Source organism: Oryctolagus cuniculus, chromosome 2 (assembly GCF_964237555.1).
Source record: "Oryctolagus cuniculus chromosome 2, mOryCun1.1, whole genome shotgun sequence".
Taxonomy (NCBI): Eukaryota; Metazoa; Chordata; class Mammalia; order Lagomorpha; family Leporidae; genus Oryctolagus; species Oryctolagus cuniculus.
The window spans coordinates 197,611,530-197,625,098 of NC_091433.1; the positions used below are offsets into that span (position 1 = coordinate 197,611,530).

Genomic DNA, 13,569 nt, shown 5'->3' on the forward strand with positions numbered 1-13,569 from the left:
CTCGACACGTTCTCAAATGACGACCTCAGCAGATGGTTCCAGTCAGCTTTCCTGTGCCTGAGGCTCCGTGAAGGCCTGCAGAATTTCATGGGTGTTAAGACTGCCAAGACCTTGACCGGAAGGGGCAGATGGGTTAGATTTTGCCCACTGATCTTTCTCTCTGAGGTCACTCATTGATTAAAAATTAAGTAACAAAAGGAAAAACGAGGCAATAACTGAAGCTATGCCCGGCCAGACTCACTTAGGATGCCCCGCGGGTTCCTTTCCGGTCAATAGGTGGCGCTCTGGGACCCAAATGTACTCGCACTGCAGAGCAAATACCGCCTTCCTCTCTTAGTATCTGGGGGATCCACTCTACAAACCTCTTTTCTTGAAAACGGAAAAAGCGACTCTGATAATCTGGTTGGTGTTTGTCATAACAAATGATGGCTTTTCTCTGAAGTTAGCAGGAGGAGTAGAAAGTCAACACTCAAGGGAGATGGTTAAAATACTTGGAGAAAATGTCAATAGTTTGATGGTGAAATTGAAGCTCCAAGTAGCACGATAACCCGTGTCTTGCTCTCCCAGGCCACAGAAAGAGGGGAACAGGACTGCCCCACAAACAACTCTCACTCCCCTCTCAGAACCAGAAAACCAACTGCAACTCTGACACACGAAGCAGCCCCTGCTGGCCGTGAATCTGCTCTGCACTCCCCCCTGCACCCACTCTGGGTGCCCACAGAGGTCCACATGCCCACCTGCCCACAGGTGCCCGTCCAGCTGCTCCTCTGGGTCTCCTCCTGCTGCAAGGCTCCTCTTGGGGTGACGGGCCTATTTATGACTGTGTGAGCACTAAGACAGTCAGCTAGCGTGAGCTGAGGGGCAAGGCCTCCACACAGGACACGTGTGGGTCACCCACCTCCCAAGGAACCAGCAGATGTCCTTCGACCTGCCTTTGTAGAGAGTCCTGGGTCTTTCTTCAAGAGGAGCCACGTGTAGGTCCTCTTGCACACAGTCCATGTGACAACCTCTGAGGGAGGAAGGTACCGGGTGCAGTGCAAACAGTGTGGGGTAGTGCTCACTGAGGGATCTCACGGCCGCTTGTCTCTCAATAAGGTCTCAGTCACCATGGGGGAGGGGGTGCAGGTGCTTCGGATTGGGAACGAGCCACATAGCACAAAAGTCTTAGCACAGTTATGGAATGAGCTTCTGGGCCTCCTGTTCCTACCCAGGGAGACTGGACCCTCAATCCTCAGAAGACACAGCCTCAAGAGAGCCCCACCTATGTCAAGTTCAAGGGGAAAACCACGTAACCTTGGGCAGACGCCTGCCCACTCTCTGCCTCAGTGTCCTTGGCTGTGAACTGCCCCATTTACATCCTACAGAACCCAATGGGTCACACTTCCACAGGATTTTTATAACTTGCAAAGCAGTCTGTTGGGCACGATGCCATGTGACAGTGTCATCTGCCATCTTCCTGCCCTTCACGGCTGAGAAGCTACACCAGAAAGTCATACACATGCATACTCTGGGAAAGTGCTTGGAGCGCCACCCAGGCACAGTGCCGTGGTTGTCAGTGGACAGGACAAACTCAGCAGAGGAGTCTGTGGTTGGGTGATGCTATCACCATTACTGGGGCAGGGGAGAGGCAGGGAAGAAGTAAGATCTCTATGGAGCATGCTCTGTGTGTTTTAACTACATTAACAGAGACAGCTTAGCCTGTGGTATACCAGCTGCTTATACTAGGGTCTTACAAGTACTCTCAGCCATGGCTGGATTCTACCAGATACATACACTTCTATGTCTTCAACATCTACTTGACATACCTTTTCTCTTTGTGTTGTGTCTTAAGGACAATCTTTTCTTAAAAGACACTCGAGAATGGTCTCCCTGAAACAGAAACCAGCCAGGTTAGCAGCTGACAGTTCGTCTCTAGAGTCCTCAGGACGGGGGTGCCCAGCGAGTGCTGGATCCTGAGACACGGGACTGACAGGTGGTCAGTCCACTGGAGCCAGCAATGGCCCCAATGCAAAGCCAGGGCTGGGAGGCCACCCACTCTTCTGGCCACAGCCAGGGCCGGTCTTATTCTGGCCTGGCCTGGGGTCACCACTGTCCAGATAAGGTCCACTAGTCTAGCCTAGGGTCCAGCCCAGCCTGAGAGACTCCTCATTCAGGTCAGTTCTGTGACCCATCTGGAAACCAGGACCTGGGAGCCAAGTTCACACAGACTGCATGGTTTCTGCCACCACCCAGTCCTCCAGGCATTTTCCACATCAAACAACCCAGCTTCATCCTAGAGATAAGAAAAGGCAAGAAAACCTGAGCAGTGATGGCAGAGTGACAGTGGTCCCAGGACAACCAGCTAGCCTGAACTCTAAAGCAGGGATACCCCTTACTCCAGAGGATATGCAGGTCATGGGCCCGGCTCCCGTGGGGCAGGGCCTGGGGGAAGACGAGGCTGACAAATGGGAGACGCAGGGTCCCACATGGTGCCCAGTCTGTGGGGCTGCATACGCAAACAGTGCACACCATGGCCAGTCTTTCCTGCTGCCTCCTGGGACAAGGCCATATGCTGAAAGGAGGACAGCAAAGCCTGTCCCCCCAGGGCATGGTGAAGATCCACAGCAAAGGAAGGAGAGCCTCCATGGAGAAAGGAAAAGCCCTCCACCCACAGCAGCTCTGTGCCCAGCCAGCCTCTGCAAGCAGCAGATAGCAAGGAGAAGCCTCCAGCTGGGCCCAGGGCAGGAGCACAGAGGAAGACGGCACTGCGGGGCAAGAGAAAGCCCAGAGCTGATGGGGGGACAGGAAGGTTGGGGACACCGCCCCTCTCTCGGGCAACCAGCCCCCTCCAAGGCACAGGGCAATGAATTGGAAGCCTGGAAGGTAACCATAGTAACAGCAACACTAAATTAAACTCTCTGGACTGCTGCCAGCCCCCAGCTGAAGCCCTCACAGAGCAGCAGGTACCCATGCATGAGGGGAGATCTGTGGTTCACTGCAGCCTCTGTGGCCTTTGTCCAGCCCCACCTGCCGTCTGCTTTTGTGCATGAAGACTTGTTGGAACGCAACCAAGCCCCTTCACTCATGTTCTGTCTGTCTGCTTCTGCAACATGACAGGTTTGAGTAGTCGTAACAGCTCTGGTGTGCCCCATGAAGTCTAAAATAGTCACTCTGAAACTTGGTAGAAAGTTCATCACACTGGGCTATGTACGAGGTGAAATTTTTAACCAAAATTTCTCAAACTCATGAAAAACAAGAAAAAATAATAAGCAACCACCAAACATAAAGCAGACAAAGAAACCAGAGATATGATCTACAGGTTGGAATTATCAAACAGAGTTCTAAGCCGAAGCGACCACACCACTGCCTTAATTTGATACCTGGCCTCCTACCCGCTTTTTCACAGAGCTCACCTGAACGTGTGCCAACCACCCAGGTACTCCTTGCCTTGGCCGCTGCTCCTATAGCAGCAGAGCTGAGGGGCTGAACAGACAGCACCTATGTCCATCTCTTTGTGTAAAGTTTATCAAACCCTGCTCTAGAGCCAGAGGTGAATACTACGCTTTAACACATGAGGAATTTCACCTGAGAGAATAAACTGTAGGACAAAAATAAATGGAAATGCCAGAGGGCCTTTCATGCTAATAGATGATTAGATAGGCTTATCAATAAAATAAACAGAGTCAAGAGGAGATATAGTGACCATGAAAGTAGGTCAGTGGGTCAACGCCCTGGCCTGAAGCGCCGAGATCCCATTTGGGTGCCGGTTCGAGACCCAGCTGCTCCACTTCCTTTCCAGCTCTCTGCTATGGCCTGAGAAAACAGTAGAAGATGGTCCAAGTCCTTGGGCCCCTGCACCCATGTGGGAAACCTGGAGGAAGCTCCTGGCTCCTGGCTTCGGGTCGGCGCAGCTCCGGCCATTGCAGCCAACTGGGGAGTAAACCATCGGATGGAAGACCTCTCTGCCTCTCCTCTCTCTGCGTAACTCTGACTTTCAAATAAAATAAATAAATCTTTTTTTTTTAAAAAAAAAAAGTAGGTCAATGGAATTTCCTGAAATGGGAAGACAAAGAGGAAAGGTTGAAGGAGCATCACAGAGCCACAAACCTTATTAACAGACATGCAGAGAAAGAGGAAAAAGAAGTATCTGAAGATAATGGCTGACCCTTTTTCAAAAGTAAAGAAATATACTAAACCATAGATCCACAAGTCTCCAAAACCAAAATTAGGGTAAATAGTAAAAAAAAAAAAAAAAATAGAGGGGCCAGCATTGTGGCTTAGCAGGTAAAGCTGCCACCTGCAGTGCTGGCATCCCATATGAGTGACAGTTCGTGTCCTAGCTGCTCCACTTCCAATCCAGCTCTCTGCTGTGCTCTGGGAAAGCAGTGCAAGATGGTCCAAGGCCTTAGGCCCCTGTACCCACGTGGGAGACCTGGAAGAAGCTCCTGCCTCCTGGCTTCAGATCAGCTCAGCTCTGGCCCTTGTGGCCATATGGGGAGTGAACCAGTGGATGGAAGACCTCTCTCTCGGCCTTTGCTTCTCTGTAACTCTGCCTTTCAAATAAATAAATAACTCTTTAAAAAGAAAAAAAGAGAACAAGGAGAACAGAAATTTTAAAAGGAGAAAGAGGAAATTTAGAGACACGAAGGCACAATATCAAAGGGGTAGGACCACTGCAGCAGGGGTCTCGCTTGAGACAACAGAAACCAGCAGTCAGTGCAATGATATCTTTAAGAGAGCTAACAGGGAAAAAAAAACACTATCAAAGAATTCTATCTACTATGAAAACAGACTGCAAAGAGGTCTAACAAGAGAGTCCCAAAATACATGAGAAAAAACCTGGCGCAAGTGAGGAAATAGACAATTTAACAAGAATAGTTGGATTCTCTAACATCACACTTTGCATCTTTGATATTACAACTTGACAGATGACTGACAAAGAAACAGGTGACTTGGACAACTGTATAAGCCAACCAGATGTAAAGGTGTCTCCAGTACTCCGCCCAACACCAGCAGCATACATTCTTCTCAAGGCCACAAAAACATTATCCATGGCAGACCAAGTATAAGTCTCGATACATTTGAAAGGACTGAAATTCCATGACATATGGTCTCTGTACATAGTAGAATGAAACAACAAATCAGTAACAGAAGGAAACTTGAAACTTCAGTTATATCAGAAAACTTAAAACCACATTCCTAAATTTAATAAAAAAAAGAGAGAAGAAATTTAAGATGAACTAGAACTAAAACAACAAAATTACAGAATGCAGCTAGAGCAGTGCTTGGAGGGAAATTAACAGCTTTGGACACCATATTAAAACGTGAGACAGGACAGACTCAGGACTCACCAAGTCAAGCCACTCCCAAACCGACACGGATCCATCTACAGCACCAAGGCAATGAGGAGCAAGGAGTGTCCAGACCCCAACCAAAAAGACCCCTACTGCCCTGTTACCTGCCCAGAATAGCTCAGTGTGATAGATCTGTGACCTTCCTGGTTGGCAGTAGTGAGCAACACCAGCATACTGAATGTGGCAACAGTGTGGAAGACAAACAGTGCCTGTACAGAACACAGAGCTGGGTGCAAACCGAAGCTCCGAGGGGAAAACACCAACCTCCCAAGCACCATAAAAGCACCTGCTCAGCTCTTGTTGGAGAGCAGTCAGCAGAACCTCTTCCCACTGAGCTGTCTCCTCTGTGTTCGAGCATAAGCCCCCAAAACCTTGTCTGGGTTGTATGTTGACCTCTTGTTAATTTATGTCTACAAGTGAGTCAAAGAAAGTGGTTTGGTAACAAAAGGAAGAAAGATTCCAAGTCATTGAATCACCCACTTATGAAAACTATTAGGAGCTGGCACTGTGATGTAATAGGTTAAGCCTCAGCCTGAGATGCTGGCACCCCAAATGGGCATGTGTTCAACTCCTGGCTGCTCCACTTCCCATCTAGCTCTCTGCTAACAGCCTTGGAAAGCAGTGACAGATAGCCCAAGTGCTTGGACCTCTGCACCCATATGAGAGACCTGGAAGAAGTTCCTGGCTCCTGGCCCCTGGCTTCAGACTGGCACAGCTCTGGCCATTGTGGCCATTTGGGGAGTGAACCAGTAGATGAAACATATCTCTCTCTCTCTCTCTCTCTCTCTCTCTCTCTCCTTTTTTTCTTTAATTATACCTCTCAAATAAATAAATAAATCTTTTTTAACAAAAGAAACTGTTAAAAAAGAGAGCAAGCTAAACACAAACGAAGCAGAAGGAAAAAATTATAAAAATTAAAGTGGAAAAATGCAATAGAGAATAGAAAAAACTGGAGGAAAATCAACGAAACTGAAAGTCAGTTCTTTTATAAGATCAGCAAATTCATCAAACTTATAGCTAGGATAACCAAGAAAAAAAGAAAAAAATATCAAATTAATAAGATCAGGAATTGTATCAGGAGTATCACTACAGAGCTCAAAGAAATACAGTGAATTATAAGGGAATACTTTGAACAATTATTTATCAACACCAAGCCAGATGTCACGTTGCTATCTTAAGATGAGGCATGAGAACAGTGGCCACCTCTGTGGTGTTCTTTCCAAACTCCAAACTAAGGAGCAGACAACTCCAGACAAGGAGACAGTCTATGAGACCCTGAGACCATAACCAAACAAATGATTACAAGGAAAGAAAATTGCAGATGAATAACCCTCTTGAACACAGACATAAGGATTCTTAACAAAATATTAATATATTGAACCCAGCTAGAGAGAGAGAGAAACACCTATCCACTGGTTCACTCCACAAATGGCTACAGCAGCCATGGTTGGCCCATGTCAAAGCCAGGAGCTTCACCCCAGTCTCTCATGTGAGTGGCAGGGCCCAAGTACTTGAGCATATCTTCTATTGCTTTCTCAGGTGCATTAACAAGGAGCCGGGTCAGAAGTGAAGCAGTCTTGGGGCCGGCACTGTGGCGTAGCGGGTAAAGCCACCACCTGCAGTGCTGCCATCCTGTGTGGGCACTAGAGTCCCAGCTGCCCCACTTCAGATCCAGCTCTCTGATATGGCTTCTGAAAGCAGTGGAAGATGGCTCAGGCCCTTGGGCTCCTGCACCCACAAGAGAGATCCAGAAGCAGCTCCTGGCTCCTGGCTTTGAATAGGCACAGCTCCAGACGTTGTGGTCACCTAGGGAGTGAACCAGCAGATGAAAGACATCTCTCTCCCTCTCTCTTTCTCTCTCTCTCTTCTCTCCACCCAACTCTGCCTCTCTGTAACTCTGCCTTCAAAATAAATAAATAAATCTTAAAAATTAAAAGAATTGCTTAAAAAAAAAGAAATGAAGCAGCCAAGACTCCAATGAGTGTCCTTACGGGAAGCTGGTGTCACAGGCACAGCTTAATCCACTACGCCACAACACCATACTCTTGATATTGAAATTTTAATTGCTATGTCCTCTAAAACCAAAATATTTATGCATAAATCCCATAAAATATATGTAATACCAATATGCTGAATGAAAAAAGCAGCGTTTTTTTAAATATATAAACCTAAATACAGGGAGAGATAGACCATGTCCATAGCTCATCATATCCAGTATCATTTACATTTAGATTCTCTCCAAATTGAAATACTAATCTATGCAATCCCAATTAATCCCAGCAGGGTTTCTACAGAAATTGACAAACTACGTGACTGGCATTGTGGCACAGCAAGTTAATCTGCTGCTTACAATGCCAGCAGGCCATAATGAGCACCCGTTTGAGTCCAATTGCTCCATTTCCAATCCAGCTCCCTGCTAATGCACTTGGGAAAGCAGGGAAAGATGGCCCAAATATTTGGGCCCAGCAACCCACAGGGGCAACCCAGATGAAGTCCCAGACTCCTGGCTCACTGCAGGCATTACCAGCAGTTCAAAGAACTCTCTGTCTGTCTGTCTCTCTCTCTCTCTGTAACTCTGCCTTTCAAATAAATAAATAAATCTTTAAAAAGAAAAGAAATTGACCAAGTCTAATATTTATTTGGAAAGACAAAAGATCTAGACTAGCCCAAAACACTATAGAAAAGGAAGAATAGCATTGGAAGTCTCAAAAAATCTTATTTCAAAACTATAGTAATCCAGCAAGCTTGATATTGCCGAAAGGAAAGAAATACACAAGATTAATGGGAGAGGAAAGCAATTCCAGAAACACAATACAAATATGGTGAATTGAATTTAAAAACATGCAAACAGTTTTAGGCAAAAAAGGATAGTTTTTTCAACAAATACTACAGGAACAATTAGATATTCATATGCCAAAAAAATCTCATTCCTGCATCACATATAAAAGTTAACTAAAAGTGAGTCCTGTATATAAATCTAAAACATAAAACCATAAGATTTCTAAAATAAAGCATCAGAAAAAATTCTCCCAGTCTTTAGGTCAAGCAAAAAACTCTTAGATACAGGGCTGGCATCGTGACGCAGCGAGCTAAGCCACTGGCAGAACACCAGTTCTAGTGCTGGCTGCTCCACTCTGATCCAGCTACCCACTAATGCTCCTGGGAAAACAGTGGAGGATGGCCCAAAGTGCTTGGGTCCCTGACACCCATATGAGAGAACCATATGGAATCCTGGCTCCTGTCTTCAGCCTGGCCCAGTCCTGGCCACTGTAGTCATCTAGGGAGTGAATCAGCAGATGAAAGATCTCTTTCTCTATCTCTCCCTCTCTTTCCATCACTCTGCCTTACAAATAAACTAAATAAAATAAATCATTTAAAAAAACTCAATATGACATGAGAAGTATAATCCATGAAAGAACAAACTAGCAAATCAGTCTTACAAACTGAAAACACATGCTCTTCAAAATACAGTCTTGAGTCTTGAGAGTGAAAAGATAACCCACATATTGGTAAAAAATACTTACAAAAGTGTCTGATAAGGAATTTGTATCTATAATTCATAGATAAGTCTCAAAACTCAATGAAAATGAAACAAACCACCCAGTAATCAAAATGTCATTGAAAAATGTGGGCAGACAGGCCCCACACATGACACCTGGGCAGCAGACAGGTACATGGACAGACGTTGACTCCCTGGTTGAGCACTTCAGGAGTTTCTCACAAAGGGAATATGCATTTACCACACGACCCTGCAATCCCTTTCCTGTGTGTGCACAGTCTGTCCATGAATGTGCTCGGAAGCTCTTTCCAAAACTGTCAGAGACTGGACCCTGGGGCAGGCGTCTGGTGCAGCATTAAGTTGCTGCTTGGGCTGCTGCACCCCATAGCAGAGCACCTGATGTGAGTCTCAGCTAGTCCACTTTCAGTTCACTTTCCTGATAACGCACACCTGGGAGGCAGATGATGGCTCAAGCATTTGAGTCTCTACCATGCACTTGAGAAACCAAAAATTAGGTCTTGGCTCCTGGCTATGGCCGAGCCCCAGCTATTGCAGATATTTGGAAGTGGAACAACAAATGGAAGATATCTCTCTCTCTCTCTCTCTCTCTCTCTTTCTCCCCCACCCACTCTCCCTCCCTCAAATAAAATAAAAAATACATTAAAATTTAAAAACAGAACTGGACCCAAATGTTCTTCAATCGGTAAATGAATAAACAAGCTATAGTACATCCATAAAATGGACAACCCAGCAATTCAGAGGGGTGATGCTACTGGCACACTCAGGGGCATGAGTCTCATGTCCACAGTGAGGGAGAAGAGGCACAACTCCAGTTAATCCACATCCCAGAAGGAGCAAAATCATGGAGCAGAAAGTAAATCAGTGGCTTCCAGATCTGGGAGGTGTGGGGTGAAGAGAGAGAGGTGACTACAGAAGGGGACAATAGATGTAGAATATGCCAGTGGTCACATGACATGTTCCCAACTGCCTGGAGCAGTATACAGCAAATCTGTATAAACGATCATTAGATTTTATTCACTTATTTGAGAGGCAGAGAAACAAAGACAAACAGATAGACAGAGACCTCACCAAATCCTCTGATTCACTCCGCAATTGCCCCAATGGCTGGGACAGGGCCAGGCTGAAGCTGGGAGGCTGGAACTCATCTCAGGTCTCTCCTGTGGGGGACAGGGACCCAACTACCTGAGCCATCACTGCTGCCTCTCAAGGTACATGTTTTCAGGAAGCTGGAATCAGGAGCAGGGCCAGGACTTGAACGCAGGCACTCTGATACGGGATGCTGGCATCCCAAGTGGCATTTCAGCCACTGTGCCAAATGCCCGCTCTTCATAGCTCAATTTTACAAAGCTGAGATAAAATGGTCCAAAAAGGAAATTGTATGAAGGGGTAGGCAGAGTGATTTCTCCCTGCAGGTGAAAATGGCAGAACTAAATGAAATAATTACCTGTATTAAAAGCCACCGTGTCATCCCTTCACCACTGCCAAGGCAGGACAGCAGCATGGGAAGTCTGCCGGGGACAGATGCCCGGCCCATGCTGCAGCCCTCTGTCCACACTGGCAGGTGACCCCAACAGCAGCCGAGGAGGAACCTGAGAAGGGAGAAAGCTGCACCGGGAAGGCTCGGCCTTGCCTCCCCAGCACCACCCACCGGGCACTGGTGAATTCTGCCTAAACCTCACACCGTAGCGCCTGCCAATCACACCTCCAGCATGCTGCCAAAACCCAGATGAGCTTCCTGAAGAAAGAGGCGCCACGGCACACGTGGGAGCCAGACACGCGGCACTCTGGCCTTACCCTCACCTCAGGACACACACACGAGCAGCAGAGGCACAGAGCTCCCAGGGGCTCGACAGCAACGCCTCATTTCTCTGAAAACCACGATGCCTGGAAACATCACTTACCCAGAAAACAGCTCAAATAGGCCAGAATGGAATCAGGTCACGGAGCAGGGGCTCACGGTCCTACACTTGGTCATAGGAAGCCCCGGGTCTCTGTTCACACAGTTCCAGTGACCTCAAGTCAGCTTCCCTCCCAGCCACAGAGCACAAGCCTCACGCTGGGAAGGCAGAAGAACACTTGAGCACTGCACGGAGCAGGGCGACCAGAAAAGGGAAAACAGGCAACCAGGAAACACCAACAGCCCAGCAGGCTGGCCCCCAAGGCTGCAGCCCTCAATCGTCTTTGCACACATCAGAGGGACTCAGCACAGAGACACGCCCGGCACAAAGTGTGATCCATCCACAGGGAGACACAGCTTTTAAATGAAGAATGTTAGCTGAGTCCAGAGGTGTCCAATATAAGGAAAATTCACCTTTGCAAAACATGGCTTAAAAATGAGAGGCAGGGCCAGTGCCATGGCTCACTAGGCTAATCCTCCGTCTTGCGGCGCTGGCACACCAGGTTCTAGTCCCGGTCGGGGCGCCGGATTCTGTCCCGGTTGCCCCTCTTCCAGGCCAGCTCTCTGCTGTGGCCCGGGAGTGCAGTGGAGGATGGCCCAAGTGCTTGGGCCCTGCACCCCATGGAAGACCAGGATAAGTACCTGGCTCCTGCCATTGGATCAGAGCGGTGTGCCGGCTGCAGCGCGCCAGCTGCGGCAGCCATTGGAGGGTGAACCAACGGCAAAAGGAAGACCTTTCTCTCTGTCTCTCTCTCTCACTGTCCACTCTGCCTGTCAAGAAATTTAAAAAAAAAAAAAAAAATGAGAGGCAGGAGGCCAGTGCTGTGGCACAGTAGGCGAAGCCTCTGCCTGCAGTGCCAGCATCCCACGTGGGCACTGGTTCACATCCCAGCTGTTCCTCTTCTGATCCAGCTCTCAGCTATAGCCTGGGAAAGCAGTGCAAGATGACCCAAGTACTTGGGCTCCTGCACCTGTATGGGAAACCTGGAAGAAGCTCCTGACTCCTGGCCCCAGATCAGTTCAGCTCCTGCTTTTGGGGCCATTTGGGGAGTGAACCAGCAGATGGAGGACCTTTCTCTCTGTCTCTCCCTCTCGGTAACTGTAACTCTACCTCTAAAATGAATAAATAAAATCTTTAAAAAAAATGAGAGGTAAGCAAGGGCAGCATTGTAATGCAGCAAATTGACCATTGCATGCTTGTGAGGCCAGCTCCCATATTGGAGCACTGACACCCATATGGGACACCTAATGGAGTTTGTGCCCCCTTGCTTTTGCCTGGCCCAGCCCCAGCCATTGTGGCCATTTAGGGCATGAACCAGAAGATGCAAGATCTATCTCTGTCTCTGTCACTATGCTCTTAAAATAAATAAATAAAATATTTTTTAAAAATTAAAAGTTCAGATTAGGGATTGCAGCAGCAAGATGGCTGAATAGGAAGGGAGCACACTGATAGTCCGGGCAGAGACAGTTTAATAAAAGTGGAGATACTACAGGTTCAAGGAAGAGTAGGGGAAGAAACAGCAGAGGAAACTCTTCCGGAACTAGTGATTCACAGTGGACCTGCGTGGAGGGCATGGGAGCCCACAGCTCAGGACACCAGCGGCAGAATCAACACACCAGCGCTGGAATGCGAGGTGACCTGAACCTCAATAGCCCGAGACACTGGCGGGAAAGCAGAAAGAGGACACTAGAGGGAACGAGGCTTGAAACCCCATGGGGAAAAGTTCACCAGGCTAACTAGAAGAGAGAGGGGAAAAAAAAAAAGTGACCAGTACAGACACAAGTTTCTCTCTCTCCGCTCACCTCTCAAAGGCGAGCAAGACAAAGAGCAGGTGCCATTTTGGACATACGTCATAAGCGGCGCGACCTCAGGTCTGCACACGCCCTCAGCCAAGCAGAAAAACCTGACTCTGGGAGGGTGGGTGAAATAACAGGAGATTAGGACCTAGTGAATGGGTGGTGCTAATGAACTGAGACGGTGAAAAAAGAGACAGTGTGTGAGAGAACTCACGGAATTCACATGAGTACTCTCCAGAGATGCTACAATTCGTTAACCTTGGCAACCCAGTGGGAGACTGCAGGAAAATTTGAGCCCACACTGAGGGCAGAACAGATTCCCTGTGTGGTCCTTGGGAAAGATCTTCTGATCTCTGGCTCCTGTGGGTATATCATTTGCCTGCTAACTACCTCCAATTCCGTTCAGCTGTGTGGAATTACTTCCCTTTTGAATCAAAAAAAAAATGAAAGAAAGAGAGAGATTTACCACACCTAACCTGGGAGTGTCACCTTTGGCACACCCTTAACCCTGAGGAACCAAACAGAGCTCTCAGGCCACACCCATCTCAAGCCTCTAAGGCTCCATCAAAAGCAGACAGTCCACTTAATACAGTCACAGTATAACAAGAAAAAACACCACAGCAAGGGAAGAAGAATTCAAAGAATATCTCCACAATGCCAAGCAACAAATGCAGAAACCGAGGAAACAAGAACAAGGAAGACATTCTGATGCCCCCAAATGAACAAGGCACCCCAAGCCAAGATTATGAAGATGATGAGATGGAAGAAATGCAAGATATGGATTTCAAAAAATTTATGATTAGAACAATTAGAAGTTTTCAAAACAAATGCTTGAGCTACAGAAATCCTTACCGGACAGGATAGAAAATCTCCTTCGAGAAAATGAAATCTTAAGGAGGAATCAAAATGAAATGCAGAAACTAGTAGAACAGGAAAGTGTGATAGTGAAGAGAAATCAAAATGAAATGAAGAGCTCAATAGATCAAATGACAAACACATTAGAGAGCCTTAAAAACAGAGTC

General features: G+C 47.3%; 1 protein-coding gene across 5 annotated transcripts in view; it reads right to left on the reverse strand.

Annotated features, from left to right (window-relative positions):
* The window catches only part of DCDC2C (doublecortin domain containing 2C), a 132,995-nt gene that overhangs the window by 13,642 nt on the left and 105,784 nt on the right, over positions 1-13,569 (reverse strand). For 3 of the 5 annotated variants that reach the window (XM_051833277.2, XM_051833276.2, XM_070069760.1), the window contains exon 11: positions 1,806-1,869. The exons of the other annotated variants lie outside the window; for them this stretch is intronic. In XM_051833277.2, the coding sequence (XP_051689237.2) occupies positions 1,806-1,869 (64 nt within the window). The remainder of the gene's footprint in view (positions 1-1,805; positions 1,870-13,569) is intronic. 5 annotated transcript variants of the gene reach the window in all.